Genomic DNA, 23,032 nt, shown 5'->3' with positions numbered 1-23,032 from the left:
AGTGAAATCCTGCCTCTACTAATAAATAAACCTATGAAGTTAAAGCTTCAAAGTCGTGTGTGTGTGTGTGTGTGTGTGTCTGTATGTCTGTGTGTGTGTCTTGTGTGACTGTGTGTGTCTGTGTGTGACTGTGTGTGTGTGTCTGTGTGTGTCTGTGTGTGACTGTGTATATGTGTGACTGTGTGCGTGCTAAGAGGCCAGGACCAGGAGTCTATGCTTTAGCCCCACTTTTCCCCCACAGCTCACCAAAAAGCATAGACCAGGTCATTTTTCTTGTGTCCTCAGTGTCCAGTGACAAATGAGAGTGATCCCAACACTGGCCATGTGGTCCCAACACTGGCCATGTGGTCCCAACACTGGCCATGTGGTCCCAACACTGGCCATGTGGTCCCAACACTGGCCATGTGGTCCCAACACTGGCCATGTGGTCCCAACACTGGCCATGTGGTCCCAACACTGGTCATGTAGTCCCCAACACTGGCCATGTGGTCCCAACACTGGCCATGTGGTCCCCAACACTGGCCATTCCCCCACTGGAACTCTGGTTCTTCCATGGACTCTGACAACATTGAACACTATGACCTGGTCCCCTCCCACAAGAAAAGGGACTTCCAGGATTCAGGAGAAATACCCAGGCTCTACTTCTCTTACAAGAAGTCAGGGACTTAATCTTCCTGTTAGAGTCTCCCCCAGGCCTCACTCCCCAGGGATCAGCTGTAATTCAGTTAAACCCGAGAGTTCCCCCATATTTTATTTACTGATTGGATGTTGCGAGACAAGTAAAATAGACGGCTGTCACCTCTATTAAACTGGAGGAAAAGTGGCCTTGTCAGCACAGGCTCCTGCTGCTCAGGAAGTGTCACCTATTTCCCTACGGAAGGACATGAGAAAATCGGAGTGCCTGGCTTCAGTAGGCGGCTGCCTCCCTCTGCTATATCTACAGGGGCGTGGGGAGGGCTACTTCATGATCTCATATCACTCTCAGCTATACCACAGCGGTGGACAGGTCATCCAGACACTCAGGAAGTGAGACCATCACCAATGTCCTCAGTTTCCCCAGCAATCCAAAAGGGAAGACTGCTGTCACTCATTCAGACAAAGAACACCTACAAAGCCCCAACTTGGTAATCTAGCTCTACAGAAGCAACCCCCCCCCCCGGGACATCTCTTGCAAGTAGATAGCAGGTGAGTACCCAGTGGGGATGCGCAGACCTCCATGTTACACCTCAGCTGTCCTGTCAATCTACGTCTACACACCCTAGCAGACTCCAGACAGGTGGCAAAGAGAAGAAGAAGGGGTAGCCTATCTATGACTGGCAGAGTTGCAAGCAGCCCAATCACAGCCCTGCCCGACAGTCATCCTGATTAACCAGACTATTAAGGACCAGATGGCACAAGTTCCTGTCCTTGGACCAATCTCCAAGAGAGCATCGAAGATGCTGAAGAACAAGTGAGAAGGGGAGAGGCGAGGTCAGAAGAGCCGAGGGGTCATGACTGCATCCTCAGTCTCCTCAGGGAGCGGACAGCTGTGTCTCTCTCAAGAGGAGAGCTATCACGATATGGAGCAGACAAAGAATGGGATAATCCTGGTCTTGGAAAGGAAGGGCTCACCACCTCCAGCCACTCCAGTGTAACCCGGTAGACTAGATGGGAAAGGTCTTGGCAAAGAAGAGGCCAACCTGTGTGGTGGGAGAATACCAGAGGCCTCGTGAGTCCCCTGACTTCAGAGAAGAACGCACGTTCATAAAGTCCTCGTGGAAAAGGTGCTGAACTGAATGACAAGGCAGTGAAGTGGCCTTCTGTCCCCGTGACCACTGTCACGGGTGTATTCATTTGATCAACAAGTGTTTACTCACTGTCTATGACGAGCCGAGCACAAACTGCACAGTATACAAAGTCCAGCAGAGGGCAAGCCCAACGCGCTCCAGGCCTTCCCTGCACTTATCTCTGCAGTGACCGAGAGCAATGCAATGAGCATCACACCCGGGGCAGTGAACGGGGCTGTGGGGACTTGCAGAAGGCAGTGGAGATCAAGAAAGGCTTCCTGGAGGAAAAGACGTGTTTGCTGAGAGCTGAGTACGAGTAGAAGTTGGCCAGATAGAAAAGCAGGGCAGAAGTCAGGGGTGAGAGTGGAGGAGCAGAGGCTTCTGGGAAGCCTTAAACATTTGGTAGAGAGGAACAGAAGATGTGAGGTGAGGATGGGCCAAGCCTGAGTCCACAGACTGTGGCCACTGCCATGGAGAACACAAAGGCCTAAACAAGATGCTTATTTGCAGTTGGTTAAGGTGACTTAGGGTGGGAGAATCCAAGGTCAGATGATGAATCCATCAGGCACTGATGTCAGCCATGTCCTGAGGCAAAACAGGCATGGCTGTAGGGAAGACCTGTCCACCCCAGGCTCTGACCCGCATGAGGCGTGCTAGGCGGTCCCCAAAGCTTTGCTGCCGCAGAGGGGTCCCAGGCTCCAGCCCATAGGCATTTCATCTCTACAGACCCCAGGAAGAAAGCCAGAGGAGGAGGGGATGGTGAAATTATACCCCCTTTCTGAGATGGGGCTGTGGAAACAGGCCTGGGTGGTCCACTAACAGTGAACAAGAAAAAAGAAAAAAAGAAAGGAAGGAAGAAAAACTACACTGAGACTCAATGACAGAACTCCCTGGAGATAAATGGCAGGTCCTGCCTTAAAGCTTAGAAGATCATTGTCACCAAGAGGATGAGAGAAGTCATACACTGGCAGTGAATCTTGTGGCAAAGACCTCAGGAGCTGGGTGTGCTGGCGCATGCCTTTAATCCCAGCATTCTGGAGGCAGAAACAGATGGATCTCCATGAGTTAAGAGGCCAGCCTGGTCTACATGGTATATTCTAGGCTAGGCTACATCATTTGATACACTGTATCAAAAGAAAACAAAAACAAACAAACAAACAACAACAAAAAAGCCACACCTCCTATCTCAGAAGACCAAAAGCTTGGTACAGATCAATAAAATGAAATGGCCGCTTAACCGACTGATATAACCGGGAGATGCATTATTAGAGGCAAAGGCTAAGATCCAGGGAGATGGTGACTTTACTAGTTTCAGTAAATAAGCAGTGTAATGGAAGGCATGGAGGTGATGGAGCTGGGCATCTTTGGAACAAAGAGATTCCTTTATATTTGTAAGATAGGAAGCCCACCTCAACCAGTGTCCTGGTGATCTCACAGCAAGAGCAATGGGGAGCAGCTCCCCGGGAGTACCTACATGAGGAATTCTAAGCACTTCCTATGTATTAACAAGCCCAGTCCTTACCAAATGTCAGCAGACAGGTATGATCATTGTGAGTAGTATTTTGAAATATGTGACCGTTTGCCCAAGACTGCAAAGGTGGGGAATCACAAAGACAGGCTTTAGAGTCAGTCTGTCGGATTCTAGAACCTGTAAACTTATCCACGGCACTCAACAGAAAAAGTCTTTGTGCTTCCCGCCTCCTCTGCTTCATGCCAAGCCTGCTGGTTCTCATAAAATCCCTCGAGGAGAAAGCTACTGGTTCCCATTTCACAGGTGAGGGAATCTAGACTGTAAGAAGGGATTCATCCAAATTCACATAGCCAGGAAGGAAGGGATTTTAAGCCCAGATAGCTGGATGCTAGAGTTCACGTTCCCAAGATAGGAGTCCTGTTGCCTTCCCAGAACTGCCAGCAGACGGAGTTCTGCTTCCAAGGTGGGCATCTGCAGCCAACACTGCACCAAAGGATGGGTGGGAGCTAAAAGCTGCAAGCTCCCGAGACTGTAGGTATTCAGCTAGAGGCTGGCTCCAGGGAGATCCTCCACCGTGTTGCAACAGCGGTGTCTCATAGGGTGGCACTCAGGGTGGGCACAATGGAGGTCTAGCATGCCAGCACTCCAGAGGCTGAGGCAAAAGGATAGCAGAGAATCTGAGGCAAGCCAGGACTGCAAAGTGAGACGTTGACTCAAAGAAGCAAGCAAACAAAAGAGGCGGGAAGAGGGAGGGGGAGAGAGAGTTAGGAAGGAAGGAAGGAAGGAAGGAAGGAAGGAAGGAAGGAAGGAAGGAAGGAAGGAAGGAAGGAAGGAAGGAAACAAGGAAGGACATATATCTCAGGTCAGCAACACTCACTTTATCAGGGAACCCATAACAAAAAACCCAAAGGCTTCACCCTAGACCGGCTGAGTGGCAGCCCTCTGGGGCTGGGGTCCTGGCAGTCAGTGTTTGAAGGAGTTCTCCATGATTCTGATGAAAGCTAATATTGGAGAACCAGAAGCCCAGAACAACCCCTGGAGTTCTCTGCAGCCTGAATTCTGCGATTCTTCACTGTAGACAGGAAACCGGGATGCTTGGAGCCCTGGGAAGTCCTTGGCTTCCCGCTCCCGCTTTTCCGCCCAATTGGGCAGCTCTTTGGAATAGCGCATTCAGTTCTGCAAAGCAGAGGGGGGGGGGGGGTTGTTGCAGAGGTCCCTGGCGTTGCCATATTTAAAGAGCTCGTCCTGCAGTGTTTCTGAGAACTCTATAAAACCCCTTCCACCAGCAGCCTGTCTGTATCGCCTCTTGAATAGCATGAGACTTAATTGTCTCCTATGGACTGGAACCCTCTTGACAGAAAACAGGAATCTGGTTACTTCGCTCCTTTTCTCCATCTGCAGTCCTTAACCACCACTCAGCACAGCACCAAAGGACTTGCAGGAGAGGCTCCCGACACTCCCCCCTGTTCTCACCCAGTTCATTATCTCCAATCCTTCCATCGCCACGGGGATGGGGACTCCTCTCCCCAGCTCATGCTGGAGCCTTCATTACCTGGCATTTCCCCCCAAGAGCGGGGTCTGTCCCTCTGACCTAGCCACAGACCATCTCTCATGCCCCCTGACCTGTCCAAGAAACAAACATTGAACACCCCACTTAAAAAGGGCGGGCTAGCCAGAACTCCCCAGATTAATCCCTCAAGAGCATCCCACTACCATCCCCTGGGTCTTTCCGGCTCTGAACACATGCTTTTAAAATGCAGTTCAATTAAACCGCTGCAAATGCAACGCCCCAGGCTGCAGGTGTGTGATAAACAACGGTCCAGGAGTGTCCTAGGAAGGGCACCTCTCTTGCTCTTGTAATTGGCCCAGAGGTTGGACCTGCCCATTCCACTTTAGGGTACCCTGGCATGCGTGAAATGAACCAATGCCACACAGGGAGCTGCGTGGGAGGATGAGCACCAGGGTAAACACAAAGCACCGAGCAGAGCTTCGTCTGATGGCAGAGGCATGGCCTCCACCCTGGGGAACCCTTCCTTCTTCTCAGTTATTAAACGTTAGGCCCTGTACAAAGAGCTCCACAGACTTGATCTCCTTTAATCCATAAGGCAGTCCTGTGAAGGCAGTCCTACAAGGCTCAACCACACAAAGTGCTTGTAGGTCAAAAACAACAGACAAGAATCACCCTACATGTTAATACTTCTCTCTCAGCCAAAGAAGAACTGGAGGCTCGGAGGGGAAGAGACTCACCCGAGGCCATGAAGCAAGCACACATGAGTAGCCTCACACTGAAATGACAGTCAGCTACATCTCATCAAACCCAGACACATCATTATTTAGAGGTGCCAGGAAAAAAAAATCCCTAAGTTAACACAGACATGGCATATTGAGGCCCATGCTAGCTTCTATGTGAAAACATAAAGGAAAAAAAAAAAAGCTAGCTTAGCATCCACAGAATACATCATCATGAAACATCCATTTTTGGTAGCGATGTGGCAAAGATGGCTATGGGCAACCTTGGGCAGATCCTTGTCTAAAGCAGGTGGCAGGATCACAAGCGTTAGAGAAAGCCCAAATCCATCCCCAAGCCTAACCACAGTCAAGGTCAATAACACTAGCAAACAAGGTATAAAGGTCAAGGGAAGCAGACACAGGAACGTGCGCTGTAAATGAGCTGTGAGGAGAAGAAAATGCCAGCGGGAGGGGAGGCAGGTAGAGGAGAGGCAAGCCTGGACTCTGGAGGCAATTCCAAAGAAACAAAGCCAAGTCGGTGGGGGGAAGGGTGCGGGCACCGAGGGCTCTGAGGCCTGGCTGCAGTAAAATGTGTTAAAGGGGGAAGAAAAACACAAATCAAGCAGCCTGTTGCCCTCCTCTGCAGTTCCCTGGCCGCTCCTCCAGTCTCCCCTCTCCACACCCCATGGGTGAGAGCTGTGTCTTCCAGCTTATGCATCTTTACATCCAAGAACTGTAAAACCAGAAGCCCACCCGGAAGATGGGCAGAGCCAGGATTTAAGGAAGCACTCACTGTCGCATCATCGAGGCAAGCTCAAGGTCCTCATCTTTGGGGAGCTTCCTTAAATCCTGACACCCTGGAAGTTTCACCCCAGTCCAGGTCTCTGGCTACAAGAATAACAGCCAAGAACTAATGTCAGTCTTTGGAGCCACTTAAGCTTGTTTGGAAAGACATCACAACTGTCTGACCCTGGGGGACAGGCATTTTTTATTTCCCCACTTTGCAGACAGGGAAACTGGACAGTACAGGAGATGCCGACCCCTCTGTCCGAGCCAGTCCTGAAAGTGTCACTGCTGCAGTGAGTAGGTGACACAGCTCCATTTACCAGCAGAGTGGCAGTTGCTGACAGCAACCACCATGCCCTGTACGTTGCCCACCAGTCTCGGTTCCAAACCAAATAGGCTCCATTTAGAAGATAGGCATGTGATTCTTGCTTAAAAATAGAACAACATAAAAACTATCGGTAGCCTGCAAAGGATGATGGAGCGGAGAGGGAATGAGACCAGGGTAGGAAAAGGGAGGCGAGACCACGGGAAGGAAGAACAAAGAGAAGCCCACCCACCACACATCTTCTTTTGCTAGCACAAGGGTGATAAAGGATGGAGGTGAGATACACACAGGGCCCTTGGAGCTCAAAGCTTTGACATTCCTCGTCTTTGAGGATATCCTGGAAAACTCCAAGCAGAGGGATTTCTGTGCCTAGAGTGGCCTCACCCACGGAAGAATTCAGCCTGGGGCTTGGATGAAAGCACTGGACCGTCAAGAAGCCGAGGCTAGGTGGGGTACAGAAAAACATAAGAGTGTGTGTCTCCCTGGATATCCACCCCTTTTCACTGAAGGAAGCATTTGACCACATGGCTCATCAGCAAGGCCAGCCTGATGCTGCACGAGAACACTGTTGGAGCTAAACCGTGGTGGAGAAACCATCCCGGGCCAGTGAGAGCCCCAGAACCACCCAGCACGACCTTGCTCAGCTTCCAGAACCACGGGCATGAGACCTGCATTTCACCCCTTTATAAATTGCTGATATCTCCCAACGACGTAACCAGCTCCAAGCGCCAGATCTGGAGGCTGACTGCAGTCCAAGTCCCTTGTCCACCAAGCACTGGGCACAGGCTCCTGAGTAAGGAGTTCACCTAGCTGCGTTTCTTTGTCTGCAAAGATGGGGAGGGCACCAGCAGCATCGTAGAGGCTCCATCAGATAACGGAGAAAATGCTGCAGCAACCTTTATTGAGCACTTACTATCTCTCTGCTTCTTGTCATTGTTTGGAGAGCGTTCCAAACAGCCTGGCAGCTATTAAGTGCCCAATAAACTATGGCCATGGTATTGGTGCTGTTTTATTATTTTGATTATGCTCCAGACTCAGTGGGGCCCCAGGCAGGAGGAGGCTTGGTGGCCATCTGAGCACAGACACACTGCCCTCTGGTGCTGCTGCTGAGGAATCAGCACCTGGAAGAAAAGCGCTCCGGGGAAACAAGGCCAAGGCCAAGGCGCCAGCTCCATCTGATCCTCTGGGGGACTCTACCCACCCAGGGCTCCTACCTCACCACTCCAGCCTGTGGAGGACACTCCAGGGTCCTTATTCTTGGATTTCAGTCCTCTCTGTTGCCAGGCAGGGCCTGGAGACCTCCATTCCCTACCTGCTTTTGCATGACCCAGTAAAGTCTCAGATCTCACTTGCCTCTAGAAGGTCCTGAGCAAAGATGACAGGGCTCAGGGTGAGCTGTAAGGGGGAGAGAGGGGTGGCCGATTGTGAGTGGATAGGGGAGGCCTTGCCTCAATGCATTAGAAACAGCCCTAGCCATAAAGCACAAATCTCCCTCTCCAAGACTACCCGAAGTCTGCAGCTCCCTTTCCATAGGCCCTTGCCTCCCAAGGAAGGGTAGTTCTAGTTCTAATACCTACAGGTTGACCTGGGCCTTCTGTCTCTGCAGGGTGCTCTACTTCCCAGTGCTAGAACACTGTGCCTGTGTGAACATGGCGGCTCGCGGGGGTCACAAAGGATGTCAAAGGGGGCCAAACACTCCTGCACCTCTGTAGAGGTGCGGAGCAGAGATCAACCTCTTTAAAACAGCACTACTGGTCAAGACTTCTAAACTCAACCCATCATGCACAGCCACAGGGGGATGCCCATGACCTCGGAAAAGCTTAACCAGGCCTGGCTCACCCCACATAAACCATCCCTAAAAACCCCTGGTCATCCTGGCGTCAAAAGACTGCTCAGCGCAGTGCGAGCATCGAGGAGAAATTAAACTCCAGCTGGAGAAGAGGGGGGAAGCCTGAGCTGACAAGAGCAGCTGGGCTGAAAAGTGAGCAGAAATTCCTCAAGTTAATGCTTTCTAAGGCCCCTCGGGCCACTCCCAGGTTTTGTCTGAAGCTATTTACTTCTGGGGGGAAAACCCTATTGATCTTCATTCAGCGGCTGTCTGTTCCTACAAGGCGCAATGTCTCCGCACATCGCCAGTCAGGAGAATCCCTCATTGTTTTACATGCAGTGACTCTCCAACTCAAGAGGCGAGTGTTCAGGACAATTTGGATGATCTGACCAGGGGAGTGGCACAAGGGAGGGGGGGGCTTCATTCCCCTGGGAAGGGCTTCTGGATCCCTGTACGTTCAGAAACTGCTCAGCTCTGCCCAGTCTGTGGATGCTCCAAGAACGCAGAGCCGGGTGCGCCCTTCCCTCCTACCCCACCCCCCTTTACACCTGCTTTATGTCTCTGCAGTCATTTGGCTTTGAACTTCCCCACTGGCTGGCCGGGGTTCACTACCAGCCACCCGGCTCCTCATCACAAGGAAGACTCGCCAGTTTTCTCCAGCGGCTGCCACCACGGCCTGGGTCCTTTCTCAAATCCCAAGCAGCCCTCAATCCTATAGTTTATCTGTAGTCCTAGGGAAGATACAACCAGGAAACCTACAAGGACCATAACCATCTCCTGCCAGCCCGCTCTCCAGGGAACTTGACATCACAGTTTATGTCAATCAAATGGTGTGCATCTGGGGAAACTGAGCACCTGAGTGGGAAGAAGAGGACTGTATCACAGTGATCCAGTCCACTAAGAGCAAATAGAAGAGAAAACCCAAGCCACTGGCTTCTACGTCCATCACCTCTCCTCCTCAGCTTAAGGTTATGAACCTGCAAATTCAAGTCCCCAGGGAAGGTCGCTAAAGCTCATCTGGCTGAGAAGACCTTGCATCTAATTGCCTATCCTAAGTTAAGACCAGGATCCATTCGGACAACAATAACAAGGACAACAATAATAATACAATGCAGAACAATCTGCCTCACAAGGCTTCGATGGCAGCCCTTGATAATCACACGCAGAATACATCTTCCACATATTCATATAAAATAATCAATGATCATTTTCCCCCCGCAGACTACAATCCAATTACTCTCTCTCCCTCGCTCTCTCCCCCACTCTCCTTTGTTACTTGCAAACCATCCAAGCAATCAATGCCTTGACCTCTCCCTCTGATAGACACAATTACAAAAAGACAGAGCAATGCAATTCATCTATTCAAGACAGATTGTTTGAGCACTCTGTCACACTGCTGAGCTATCCATCTCCTTGTCTAAGAAGGAATTTCAGCCCCCAGAAGAGGCACAAAGAGAAGGGGCGGGTACCATGCTCCCCAGGCCAGAGAGCCCATCTTGCACCTGCAGGTAAACCCTCTCTGGTCCGGTGTGCTCAGCGACGCCTGGCTGCTGGAGAAGGGATTCGGGATCCAAGCTCCAGCAGTTCTGGCAGAAGCACCCAGCATGCTTCAGAGGAGGCCAATTTCCAGGGCCTCAATCCCTGCAGCTCCAGCCAAGAGGTCTCAGATCCCAGAGATGGGAAAGGAGAGATGGCATCCAGTCTAGTCAAGGCAGTATCTCTGGGTTGTAGCGTCTCACCCCCCCCCCCCGCTACCCTCCTTCCCCCCCACCCCACAGCCTCCCGTGCCCTGACTCCAGCTGGGGTTCAACCTCAAGCTCCGGAAGGACAGAAGCTCAGCTCCCAGGGCAGCTCCAAAGAAGCCCAGAGGCCTCAGAGCCTTTCCATCCTCCACCCAAAGCTGGCCCTGCTCCAGTAGTCACGTTTGGCATCAGTACAGCACCCCAGTCCTCGGGCTGGGAGTCAAATAGGGCAGGGCTCTTGGATATAAATGGCCTGGGCCGACACGCTAATTAATCCTGGGGCTTAATATGAAGAAGATTAGAAAGGGGGGGATCTGCCATCCTTAATTGCGCTATTATACCGTGGCTCAAGAAAGGGCCGCAGGTTTGGAATTTGCTCCCCTTCGGGCCAATGAGGAGACCCCAGTGCAGCTCTATGTACTGTCACGGTGACAAGGGCCGGTGAGGACTACATACCCTGCCCATTTGCAACCCACGCCTCTGAGGCTCTTCTTATCTGCGCCTGTCTCTCTAGGCCTCCAAAGATTTCCATTCGTGAAACTGGTCTGGAAACACAACTACCCCACTCTATAGAGGGAAGACCAAGAAAGGCAGACCTGCAAAGCCTAAAAGGGGCACACAGCCCCTTTTGATATTACCTTTCTATCTCAAGGACACTACCGTGAAGGTCCCCTAAAACCACAAGAAATGAGAGCAGGAATAAAGAAAACAGTGGCCCACTCCTAAGGGACTAGCTGAAATGGTGAGCAGGCCAGTACTGGGGCAGGAACACAGACAGAAAACATTTTTGGCTGGCCTAGAGAAACCTAGACTTCAAAGGGTTAAGCTTGACTGTGAGGGCTGTCCCCAGAGTCCCCTCAGGTGCCCGGCCTTCTCTGCCTCCCTCTGGGTGCATGCCTGCCCAGCTTGGTCCTGGGTCCTGAGCATGCACTGGAAGACCTCAACATCTGCAGAGCTGAATGTTTTCTGTCCCCATTCAGAAGCTGAGTTCAAGAGGACGTGGCTCTAGGGAGAGTGAGCGAGAGGGATGCATCTTAGGGAAAACCTCAAGTACAGATAACCAAGCCTGGCCCGAGTTTCCTGAATCCTTATCAAACCGCTCGTCACCCCAAAGTCCGCTCTTGCAGGAGCAAAGTCGGCTCCTGGAGGGGAGCCCGGGAAGAGGAGGAGGAGGAGGACGGTGGCCCTGGCTGGGTAGAGCTCTCGGCTGACGGCGCACCAGATGTTGGTGCCTCGCGAACCCGGGCTGCCCAGGTCTCTGGCCCGGCGCAGGCGCTGGGCCCGCGGTAACGGAGGCTCCTGGGTAGCCCAGCCTGGCCCAGCCCAGCGGGTCAGCTGGCCAGGGACACGCACCGGTTCCAGCCCAGCCCTGAGAGCAGCCGCGCAGGGTGCCTCGGATGGCCACAACAAAGTTAAAGCCCAGAGTAAAAAATCTGCGGCGGTGAGAGAAGCGGAGAAGCCAGAGCCCCAGAAGCCGCGCGTACACTGCCAGCCGCCGCCAGCTGCGGAGGGATTTCGGCTAACTTTAAAAGCCACTCGCATCCCTCGGGCGCCGTCCCTGGCAGCGCTAGGCGGCCTCCGGCTCTCCCATTCCCCAGCCTCGGTTACGCCTGGTCGAAAGAGGCCTGGGCCTGGGGGACCCTCTGGAGCGACATGCAGGGAACTACCCCTCTCCTGCCCCGCTCCTTGGCCAGTCAGGAGCAAGGAGATCAGCTGCCCTCGTCCGGCGAATCCATCCCCTGCACCCCTGCCCGTGACTGTCCCCGAGCTCCGGCAAGGCGCCCATGGGGGGCGACTAGGGGAGAGAAGTTGGCGCCTTCCCCAGGGCTCCCACTCTGCGCGGAAGCCTGTCCCAGAACTCGGTCTGCGGCCATCCGTGATGACAGTCGCGACGAAATTCCCCCGTGGCGCGGGGTTTGGAGCTGGAACCTTCGCCACACTCCACCGCGTAGCCTTCCCCGGAGTGTGCCCAGGGCCCCTCGCCCACCGCGGCCCGGTGGCCTCCTCCCCGTAAGTAAGGCCGGCGACCCGGGCTTTGGAACTTTGTCCTCCCTGCCAAGAGCTCCCAGCAGACACCCAAGCCCTGCAGCCCAGAGGGAGGTTGGGACAATCTCGCAGATCACGTTCAGAGCACCCCCACCCCAATTCCTGTCCCCACCCGAGCGCGCAGAGACCCCCCCCCCCGGCTCCAGGGGAGCCCTTACCGATCCGGATGACGTGGGGCATCCCGCGCGAGTCTGGGATCCAGAAGGCGCACACGAGGAGCCCGGCCCAGTATTCCCAAACCAGACTCCGGAGGCGCCGCCAGGGAGCGGTCATCGTTGGGCGCCACCGAGCGTGCCCGGGGCGCGGCCGTGGCGGGCTCCCTGGGGCGGCAGCTCTAGGCGCGGGCGCGCAGCAGCCCCCGAGGCGCCGCCTGGCCCAGCCGCCCGGCTCCCGAGCGCCTCTGCGAGTAGGGGGCGCCCCGCGGCGCTGCGCACATCTTACTGGGGGGCCGCCCCGCCGGCGCCCGCCCCGCCTCGGCTGCCGCCCACGGGCCGCCCGCGAGCGAGAGCTCCTGGGCTCCGCCCGGGCTCCGCTCGGACTCGGCTGCGGCGTCTCCGGCTCGTGTCAGCTCGGCTCCCGCGCGGGCTTCCCACCTGCCCCGGCTGCCGGGCGGGCTTGCACTCGTCTCCGGCCGCTCCTCCTCCAGCCGCCGCCGATGCTATCGCCCGGGCTCGCACAAAGCCCCGGAGTGGAGTTGCACGCGCGCACACACTCCCTCCCAGCCCCCTCCCCCGCGCCCTGCCTCCCGCCTCCCGCGCCGCCCGCCGCCCGCGCTCCCTCCGCGTACTCCCCCGCGCACACACGCTTCCCACTCACACTCGCCCGGGTGCACACTCGCGCGCTCACACCTGCGCAGAGGGCGGGGAAGGGGACCCTGGACTGGGTTTGGGAGGGGGGTACGCCCGGAGAATGGAGACTCTCCTCCGCAGCTCAGACGTCCCCCGTCTACCCTGCCGCCCCCAGGGCAAGGATCCGAGCCGGGGAGCCAAGCGTGGAGCGCCAGAGCTGGCACCGCAAGCCGGGAGACGGCGACAGCCCAGCGGCCGGACCAGCTGGAGGAAATGCGCCCGCCGGGAGCGGCTAGACCCGAAGCCTGCCGTCTGCGGAGCCTCGCCTTTCAGCTCCCACGAGGCCGGAGCTGGCCGGACGGCAGCGGCAGGAGACTGACCCGGAGCTGGTTTCCCTCCTGATCTCCAGCCCACAGGATAGCGGGGTTGGCCCTGAGCTTGGAGGTTGCAGGGCAGGATGAGGGGCGGGGGATAAAATTCAGAGAACTGTCAGTGCTGGGCTAGGGGGTGCGGAGCTTCAGGAACTAACCCGGAGGGAGAGACCAGGCCAGACTCTCTGCGTGGAAGGTAAGACTTGACCACGCACGGTCAGTAGGAGGGCTGCGGAGAAGGACCGCCAAAGCCTTCGCTTCCGAGGGCCGCTAGAGTTGGAGCCGGCTGATTTCTCAGTCCTCTTCCGCAACTATGCGGGAGGAACTGGAGCCCCCTCCCGGATTCCTCCAGAGAAACAATACAGAAAAACTGATTTTCCATGGGACAGAGTAGGACCCGCAAGGGAGCAAGCCTTAAAAGGGTTAAAAATAAATGTTGTTTATTACCAATAATAATTTTTTTTTCAAGTGGCGCTGGGTGTCGAGGGAAGAGAAGGGCTGTGGAGCGAGGCAGGAGCAGGAGGCAGCGAATTACGCAGCTAGGCGAGTTTAATGACCTTTTTGACAGAGACAAAGCGGTACCGATACAGTAGATAAATAAACGGATCTGTCACCGGGCAGCGGCTAGGCTGTGTGCGAATTTATTTTTCTCATTTAAATAATTTGATCTGTTCAATCACTTCCAATCTCTTCCATTTGCCAGCTGTCTGGTAAGAGCATGCCCCCTACATCTGAAGAGCAAATCTTTAATTTTCTTACAAATAGATAATGTGTTGCGCTCCAAACCCGCCTGTTAATTTTCCCATCTTTTCTTTCCCGCCCTATCTGAGCGCAGGGGACCAAGGCATTGTGTGGGGATGTGAATGGGGCAGTATAGCCAACTGGCAAATAGGAAGGGACTCCATCTCATCTGAACTTGCACCAGTGGCCTTGGGAGCAAAGAGTTTCTGGACTCTGCCCGAGGAAAGAGAGAGGCTGTGTGCCTTGTTCGCGGACATCGTAGGTATTATACGGAGGCCTCCGAATTTGCCATACTTGGGCCTTCCCTGGATCGAGAATGGCTCGTGTTGAACAAGTGTTGCCCAAAGAAGCAGGGGAAAACACAAATCCGAAGTTGTCACCTCTTCACGGGGAGTGGAGATCTTAGAGGATAGGCCCCAAGGACCCAGCGTGGAGGCGTGCTTAAGAACCTCTGGACACAGCTGGGAGCCTCTTCATTGGAGACACACGGAGGCAGCCCATTGCCTGTGCGCTAGCTCGGACTCCACAGCTAGGTTTGGTTGGTTCCTGGAACCAAAAGGACTTGGCTGTGTTTTTTGTTGTTGTTTTCTTTTTTTTTTTTTTTTTCCTGGAAGATAATTCTGTGCCCCGATGGAGAAAGGGAGAGGGCTGAAAGGCGTGCAGCGACCAGTGCCCCAGGCTGACTAATTCTATAGGCTGCCTGTTCTGCAGGCAGAACCCCCCCCTCCCCCGACTTGAGCAGGCTGGGACAAGTGGCTTGGCAGGAAACAGAAGTAGCAGAAAGGTTGAACCGTGGCCGGAGGGAGGGACACTTCTGAGGCCAGCTGGAGGGAGAGCTAAAGGGTCGGGGAGATGAGCAGGCTCCCTAAAAGCTAGCTGCAGTAGCACCATTACAGTAAATGGATGAAGAAGGAAATCAGGGCTGTCCCAAAGGGGAGAGTATGGCTCTGTCACCAAAGCCTTGTCACCACCCCCAGGAAGCAGGCAGCCCAGCCAGCTGCCTCCCCAAGCAGGTGGCTTTTCCTAGCTAAGGATAGAGGCTTGTCTCCGGCCTCCTGGCTGCAGAGGTTGTAAGGCTCAGGCAGGACTCGGCACGCCCTCTTGGAACCCTGGGATAGATTTGGGTAGGAGTTGCTATTCCCAGCCCAGGGCCTGACCCTTGTTCTTGCCCCAACTGCAAGTCATCGTATAATCCAACAGCTCCAAACTGATGGCGGCGTCGATCCCTTTCTGCCACGGGGGAAGGGCGAGACTCGAGGCACAACGACAAACAGCCTTGATGACAGCCATGATTCTTGTGTTTATTACATGTTCTCTGCGTTCCAGGCAAAGCACTCGCAACCTTTCCTATCACTTCATCCAATCCTCTCTGTGACGCACCATGATAGTCTCTGCTATTTTTCCATTCGTCAGATGAAGAATCTAAGCTGGGAGGGGTTAAGAAGTCCAAACACACACACACACACACACACACACACACACACACACACACACACACGGCTAGCATCCTTCCTTCTCTCCCTTGCTTCTTTCTTTTCCGGCTTCCTTCCTTCCACTAATATTTATTAGGCATCACTGTTTGCCAGGCTGGGTTCAAACACAGACCCAGCAGGCTGCTAACTTGACAGCATCGCCCCTGTGGTGCCCTTCACCACCTGGACTGACTGAGCAGGAATAGCTCCATCCCGAGCCTCTTGACCCCTGCAGAAGCCCCTGGAGCCTCTGGCTGCCTGAGGGCAGGCCAGAAAGCAGAATGGAATGGAGTCCTTAGCTGGAGTCGACTGGAGGGCTCTTACTCCCCAAATCTTAAGAGAGCTCTGAAGCCCCCTCTCACATGCCTCTTCGGGCCACCCCAAAGCCAGCAGATAGCAGGATTGGCAAGATCTCAAGCCCCATCTCTGGAGACTGGGAGCCGCCAATCCTGGCTTTTGGAATTGTTGGTAAACAAGTCTATCCACCAGCCAGGCTTCAGCTCCCCGCTCCCCCATGAGGCAGCCAGCACTGGATTTATGAGGCCTCCAAACCTCATTCAGACTAATGCAGCTTTTCATTCCCAAATAAAAGGGGCTGCTGTCTGAAAGGACAAGTACTCCCGAATTTCATTAACATCCCCTAAAACGGCTGAGCTGGCCCAAGCCGCTGCCAGCTAGATTCATGCCTCCCACTGGCTCACAGGTGGGGGTGTGGATAAGGCTTGGAAGAAGGGGGTGATACTTTCAGGGCTCCCGAGCCCTCCAGTCCCTCCCTCTACTCCCTACTTCTGTGGTTAAGTAGGGGAGCCCCCAGGGGTGGCCAAGCTAGCTCCTTTGAATGAGTCCCCTGTGTGCGTGTTTTGTTTAGACTGATCCACTCAGCTCTCAGTCCCTCCACAATCACTGTGAGTGATGAGGCCCTGGGCTCGAGTTACTGAGATTCATGACTCCGGTTCCCCGGGAAGCCACTGAGCAGAGCGCGCAGTTCCTGAGTGCAGATTCCTAGGACTTGAGTGCCCTCTGCTGAAGCCTGCTTATTGTCAGCTCCTTCGCCCGCTGCCCGCAGGTGCTAATGGGCTGGACACTGCAGGGCCACCCTGCCCTGGGGGTGGGGGCTCCAGACCCTCCCCTCTGTGTCTCAGAATAGGGTCTCCTGGGGTTGTGCTCTGCAATCCACTCTCCTGGTGCTTTAGTGAGAACGGGGGAGGAATACCTCTCCCCTCTGGCCCCAGGGGTTCAGGCTTGGAAAAAGGCGGCTGCCAACCCCCCACCCCCGCCCCCACGCCTCCACCCCCACAAGTGATCTCTGCAGACTGCTCAAGCAGGAGGCAGGGGGATGGAGGCCTCTGTGCCCAGTCCTCACTCTACCCGTAGCCTTTCAGTGAGCCAAATGCATGCCCACCACAAAAGCCGAGACTCCTCTGCCCTGCGCGAGACACTGTGACCTATAGGCTCAGAGGCAGGCACGTCAGCCTGGGCCTTTATGCCTTCCTCCTGTCCCAAGAAGGGAGAAAGCAGCGTTGGTCAAGAGCCATCAGAGCAAGCGGTGAGCCAGGGAAAGGGGCATCACCTTAGATTTTTGTCAACCGTCAAGCAAGTTCATTCCCACTGAAGTCAATTCCTGTGTTTATTGTCAGCTTAACCCGCTGCTGCTGAGCTGTTTCTCAGCGGCGAGGGAGACAGGTAGACAAGCCACCGGAGATACATTATTTTACTGACGTCTGCTTTTCAGTGGTTAGGGCACAGTTCTGGCGGAGAAGTAAACGATACACATATATCCATACACGGAGAGCCTTATTATGTGTGTACATAACAAAACAGCTGCTGACGGGTAAGAGGCCCCACCGTGGGGGGGGGGGGCGCCACTGATGTGAGATGAGGGAAAGGCACTGAGTGCCCACAGGAACCAGCACCTCCTGGCTTCCTGACTCCAGCAATGGGGACCACAGCCACTAGTTGGCTTACTCCACCAGTCATTCACTGTCCCTAATTAATTTACTTATGCAATAATTCATTCATTAATTCATAAGACCATCCATTCATTTCTATCCCCCTAGTTATTCACTCATTGATTGTTTTTTTAAAATCCCTTACCAAATTCTCCCCTCACCCATTCATACAGTCAATCCCTAATTAATTCATCCAGTCCCCCCATTGATCCACTTAGACATCCACTTACATGAGGCTTTTGCTTGTTTACTTGCTCACTAGAGCTCTCACTTGCCTCCTTATTCATTCCCACACATTCACCAGTTCCTTCATTCACACATTCCCTCACTCATCCGCTCCTTTATTCATTCACTTGTCCACTCACACACTCATTCACTGGTCCTTTGTCCCATCGCCCATTCACACACCCCTTCATTCCCTCACACTGCTTCCCCAGCGGACCCAGCAAAGACACCTGCCTGCTACTTATCCCAGTCACTTGGGGTTGACCCTCAGCCACATTGCCAACCCAAGACACCCCAGAAATGTGCTGAGCTCCCCATCAAGGCATCCTTTAGAGCCCTGGTCCTCCTGCCTCCCACTGTATTACAGAATTCAGCAACTTTCAGGATTCAGTCTGCATCTTAGCCTGGGAATGGTCTCAGCATCTGTCCTCCTCAGAAAGATGAGGGAGGTCCAGAAAGACCCAGCGCCTGTGCCTGGTGATGGATGGAACATTAGCGAGGTCACGTAGTGCCACCATACGGAGCCAGGAGTCACACTGGCTTCCAGTTGCAGCTCTCTCTTCTTGTCCTTGAAATAACCTAAGCACACAGGGACAAAGAAACAGGCCCAGAGGAGCCAAGGAACCTCTGTCCTGGAACTTGCAGTGAGGAGGGGAAGCAGGCCATTCCCTTTGCTGGTGCCAGGGAGAGAGCCGTGAAGAATGAGTTGATATGTACACGGATGAACACGTAAATGAATGAACTAGTGCATGAATGACATTCCACTCCCCACCCCAGTAAGTAACGGAACAGAATTTCCAACCTACATCTCTAACCCCCGAGTCCAGTGCTGTCTCCGCTGCTTAGAGATTGCATTCTCTATTACTTCATGGGCTTGCAGGGCAAAGCCAGAGGCAGGCTGGGTGGGGGCGGGAGAGGGACAGGAGGCAGAACTAAAGCATAAGTTAGCCAACAGTAGATCTGGGTGGAGAAGCACCTTCCTGGAAGGCTGCAGAACCAGTTCTCAGCTGCACCTGCCATCCTCGCCCCCTCTGTAGGCAGGAGGCTGCCACCACCCCTCCTTAGAGAGAGAGAGGGAGACAGAGTGCACTGTGAAAATCCAATCACTGAGTGATAAGAAAATAAACAAGTGAACTTCTCCAAGTTTGCCAGACTTCCCTGCCCGAGGCCAGCTTAATTAAAGTTGATGTAGAATTTGAAAGTGGGAAAATAATTAGGGCAAGTGGTAGAAAAGAGAGAGGAAGGAAAACATTGTTTTGTTTTCTGTTTTGCTCCCTCTTAATTATGCCACAGACTGCCTCTCCCGTGGATCCCATCCCAAGCCCGCCTTCCGCCAAGATTCCAGCAGGTGGTACACTGTGTGCGTGGCGCGGGCACACCTGTGCCTCTCTGGCACACAGGTATGGTGCTTCTCTGCCCGCAAGACAGGCTCGGAGGCAAGCAGCCAGGCTGCCGGTGGAGACAAGCACGTGCCCTGGACACTCAGAAGGAGGAGGCTGGGACAGCAGGCTGAGGGAGATGCTGCTGCAGCCCCACTGGGTTGCAGGCCTAACTGTGCACCCCACCACTGTCATGGATAGCAGATCCCCTGTGATACATCCACCCCCTGTCCCACCTTGCTCCAGGGAAAGAAGGGATTTCTAGCAATGGGCGAACGCTGGAGAAAACACTTGGGGTTTGTGCCCAGAATAGGGCTGAAGGCAGCCAAAATTTCAGCCACAGCAGATGATGGGAATCATGCCCACTCCACACACAAGTACCTCTGCGTGCAGATGTGCCTTGGTTTTTTGTTTGTTTGTTTGTAGCTAGGAGGCCAGGGAGCCTTGTAGAACTGACCAGAGGTAGAGACAGTCTGGAGAGGGGAAAGCGACAGTCTCACTGCGGGGGTGGGGGTGGGGGATGGGAGCAGAAGGAAATCCCTCAAAGACTTCTTTAAAGGGAACTAACAGACTTGTGTGAGAAAGAGAATCCATCCCCAGAGCTGTGTTTTGTCATGCACAGCACACAGGTGCAGATGCATGCCTATGCTACTGCACACATACACATGCTACCAAGTTCTACTACCCACCCAGGATGAAAGAAACCACAAACTCCAATAGCATGGCTGCAATCCCTTCCTAGGTGAGCATCCCCAGCTGTGGACGGGTTTTTCTATGCGTCTGCTTCCTGTCTGTAAAACGGGAATAATAATATGATCTTTCCTGCAGAGCCGTTTGGAGGATTACGTGAGTTGATATGTGCAGTGTGCTTAGGACTGTGCCGGCACTTTATGAAGGCAAGTAGCACTTGGCAGTCAACTGTCCTGGCTGCTTGGACTTGTCAGATTCCAGAGTCAGGTCCATGGTGAAACATTCTTCTCTAACCTTTAGTAGGAAGAACAGTATTATTGTATGTGCTCCTACATGTATGTACACACCACACACACACACACACACACACTACACACACTACACATATACATATTATACATACTACACACGTTATACATACTACACAGACCACATGCATACATGTTCACATAGCATACATATACACTACATACACAGCACACACATTATATATTATACACACACACACATTTATACATACTTTTCACATACCACACACATATGCACTCACACATGCACACACATGCATTTGCCTTTCAGCTGCTACACCTTTTTTTTTTTTTTTTTTTTCCGAGACAGGGTTTCTCTGTGCAGTTTTTGGTGCCTGTCCTGGATCTCACCCTGGAGACCAGGCTGGCCTCGAACTCACAGAGAGCCACCTGGCTCTGACTCCCAAGTGCTGGGATTAAAGGCGTGTGCCACCACTGCCCGGCTTGTGTTTTGTTTTTGAGACAGAGTCTCACGATATAGCCTTGGTTAAGCTGGAGCTCAGTTTGTAGATCAGATTGCCCTCAAACTCCTCAGCACTAGGATTAAAGGCAAGTGCCACTACACCAGGTTGTCACCTTTGGACATCTCTCTAGCTCCCTCTATGTGGAGCCTTTGGTCCCACCTCCATGGGCTTCCTCTTGATCCCATTGTTGTCCCTTCCCTTTGTCTCCCTTTGTCTCAGCCCAAGACCTACTCCTCCCCTGGGAAGCTGCCAGACCTCTGAGCTGAAGGGACATTTCAGAAGAGCCATTTAGAAAGAGAAGAAGTCCCTGTCCCTAGGATGGAGGCCTGGAAGACCCCAAACAGCCGTCAGAAGGCCAGGCTGCTGAATGTGATGTCCCTCGGTGTTTCTAGGGACCGAAGAAATGGAGGCAGCTGCAGGGGCAGTGGAGAGGAGCCCGGAGGCAAACCTGGGACCGTGATGGAGGAGGTTGGGCTGCTGGAGCCAGGCTCAGCTCCGTTATCTCTGAGGCAGCAGGAGGACAGAGTGACAGCGAACAGAGCTCTGCCAATCAGTTAATCTCAGGATCTACCCTCCACCTGGGTTCGGTTGGGTACACAGGCTCATTTCTCTGATTTGGCTCCATTTCATTATGTAAACTCAGCCAGCCTAGTCTCTTTCCCCTTGTGTGTGCACACACATTCCCTCTAAGCCCCAGGATACTCAGAGCTTGGGGCCAGGTGGGGGCCAGGCTGGAGGACAGAACAGGCGTCTTTTCTTCACCCCTCAGGCATCCAGGGAACTCTGACACAGTCTACTGACCCACCCTGCTGAAGCGGTTTGCTTTCATCAGGCTGCTTACCCTCCCTGCCTCAGGGAGGAGAGGAACACAGCAGAGACCTAGGATGGTTTCGGCCATCATTCTTCTGCTGGGTGTCCCCGAGAGAGCCTCAGGGCACCTGTCTCGGGGTGTCAAGAATCCCTGGCTAAAGGACTTGCTGATTCTTACTCTTTTGACCAGAGGCAGGAACCGAAAGGCAGAGGTGTGAAGGAGAAAGAATCCTGAGGCCCATGTTGGGAAGCTTGGGGCCATGCCCACATCGGCACACACGCCACTGAGTAAAAATAGAATCGAGTTTCTAGATCATCCAAGGGAGAGCACTTTAGCACCAATCACAGTACAATTTACTTCCCAAACCTGCCCAGCTGCTTCCCTCTCCCATTCATTATTGGAGTCCAAGCATCACAGGAAAAAGCACAGTTCAGGCGGGCTGAGCGGAGACGGGAAGGCTGGAGAGTCACTGAGGTTTCAAGAGATCAATGTGGGCAAGCCAAGGCGCACAGGCGACGGTAGAAGGGAGGCGGGTAGAGTTCCTGGGGACAGAGGAAAGGACAAAGACATTGCGTGCAGGGGACAAATGAGAACTTGTGATCTCACGACAGAAGACAAGCCTAAGCAGGAACGCCTGGAGCCCAGGCCAGTGCAGGAGGAAGACGGGTGGGCGTTTGGTGTCCAAGAGGAGAGCAGAGGGAACAAAGCCCAAGACTGGGGCATCAGAGGCACGGCCTCTCCCGCACAAGCAGGTCTCAGCCCCCAGCAAGGGAAACGCTGGCATGAGTGGAGAAGAAAAGGAAGATGGAGATGGTCCTGCCAAGGGCGGCTGCTGTGGACCGCAGGAGCAGCAGACAGCAGGAGCAGCAGACCAAGCTTCTCTTCTTCTCCTAGGAAGATGCAGACAGTCCAGAAACCTGGGGTCCCATGAAGCGTCGGTAGCACCATCCGTGCCCCACATGGGAAACTGGGGCCAGTATACTGCTAGGGTACCCAGTACGTGTTCTGTGGCTACCCACTCTGTGCACAGCTCTGGGTGTCTGTCCTGCAGGAGTTCTCAGGACACCTGAAGAGCCAGGCCTGGCAACAGAGCTTCCATATATTGGACCAAGCACTCCCAGGCTGGTGCTGTGGGAGCGGAAGAGACAGGCCCCAGCAAACGCCAATGGCTACCTTGATCAGGATCAGCCCGGGAAAGGCTTGTTGGAGGGACTTTTCTAAAATAGAAAGAGAGAGATGAGTGCTCTTGCTCCTAACCCTCCAGTTATTCCTGGATAGCGTTGAGCAAGCTTTACTCTGCCTCTGTCGATCACGACACTGCACCCATGGGCCCTGCAGTCAGACACACACACACACACACACACACACAAAGGGTAATCATAGTCAGATACAAATGTGGTGGTATTGTGTTCCCCAAAATGTTGTGAACCCTAATAAACTTATCTGGGATCAGAGACAGAACAGCCACAATATTAAACATGAGGATAGGCAGTGGTAGCACACGCCTTTAATCCTAGCATTCCAGAGGCAGAAATCCATCTGTTCAAGGATACAGCCAAGCATGGTGACTCACACCTTTAATCCCAGAAAGCGAGCCTTTAATCCCAGGGAGTGATAGTAGAAAGGAAAGATATATAAGGC

At 53.7% G+C, this 23,032-nt stretch overlaps 1 protein-coding gene across 1 annotated transcript in view; it reads right to left on the bottom strand.

The window, feature by feature from the left end:
• Grik3 (glutamate ionotropic receptor kainate type subunit 3) overlaps nucleotides 1-12,694 on the bottom strand; it is a 220,002-nt gene extending 207,308 nt beyond the window's left edge. The window contains exon 1 of the mRNA XM_076565053.1: nucleotides 12,352-12,694. Coding sequence (XP_076421168.1) covers nucleotides 12,352-12,466 — 115 coding nt within the window. The 5' untranslated portion in view covers nucleotides 12,467-12,694. The remainder of the gene's footprint in view (nucleotides 1-12,351) is intronic.
• Nucleotides 12,695-23,032: the final 10,338 nt, after the last annotated feature.

The sequence above is a fragment of the Peromyscus maniculatus genome, chromosome 2, assembly GCF_049852395.1.
Source record: "Peromyscus maniculatus bairdii isolate BWxNUB_F1_BW_parent chromosome 2, HU_Pman_BW_mat_3.1, whole genome shotgun sequence".
NCBI classification, from domain to species: Eukaryota; Metazoa; Chordata; class Mammalia; order Rodentia; family Cricetidae; genus Peromyscus; species Peromyscus maniculatus.
Note: the sequence above shows the minus strand (reverse complement) of the source record. Positions and strands in the feature narration are given on the sequence as shown.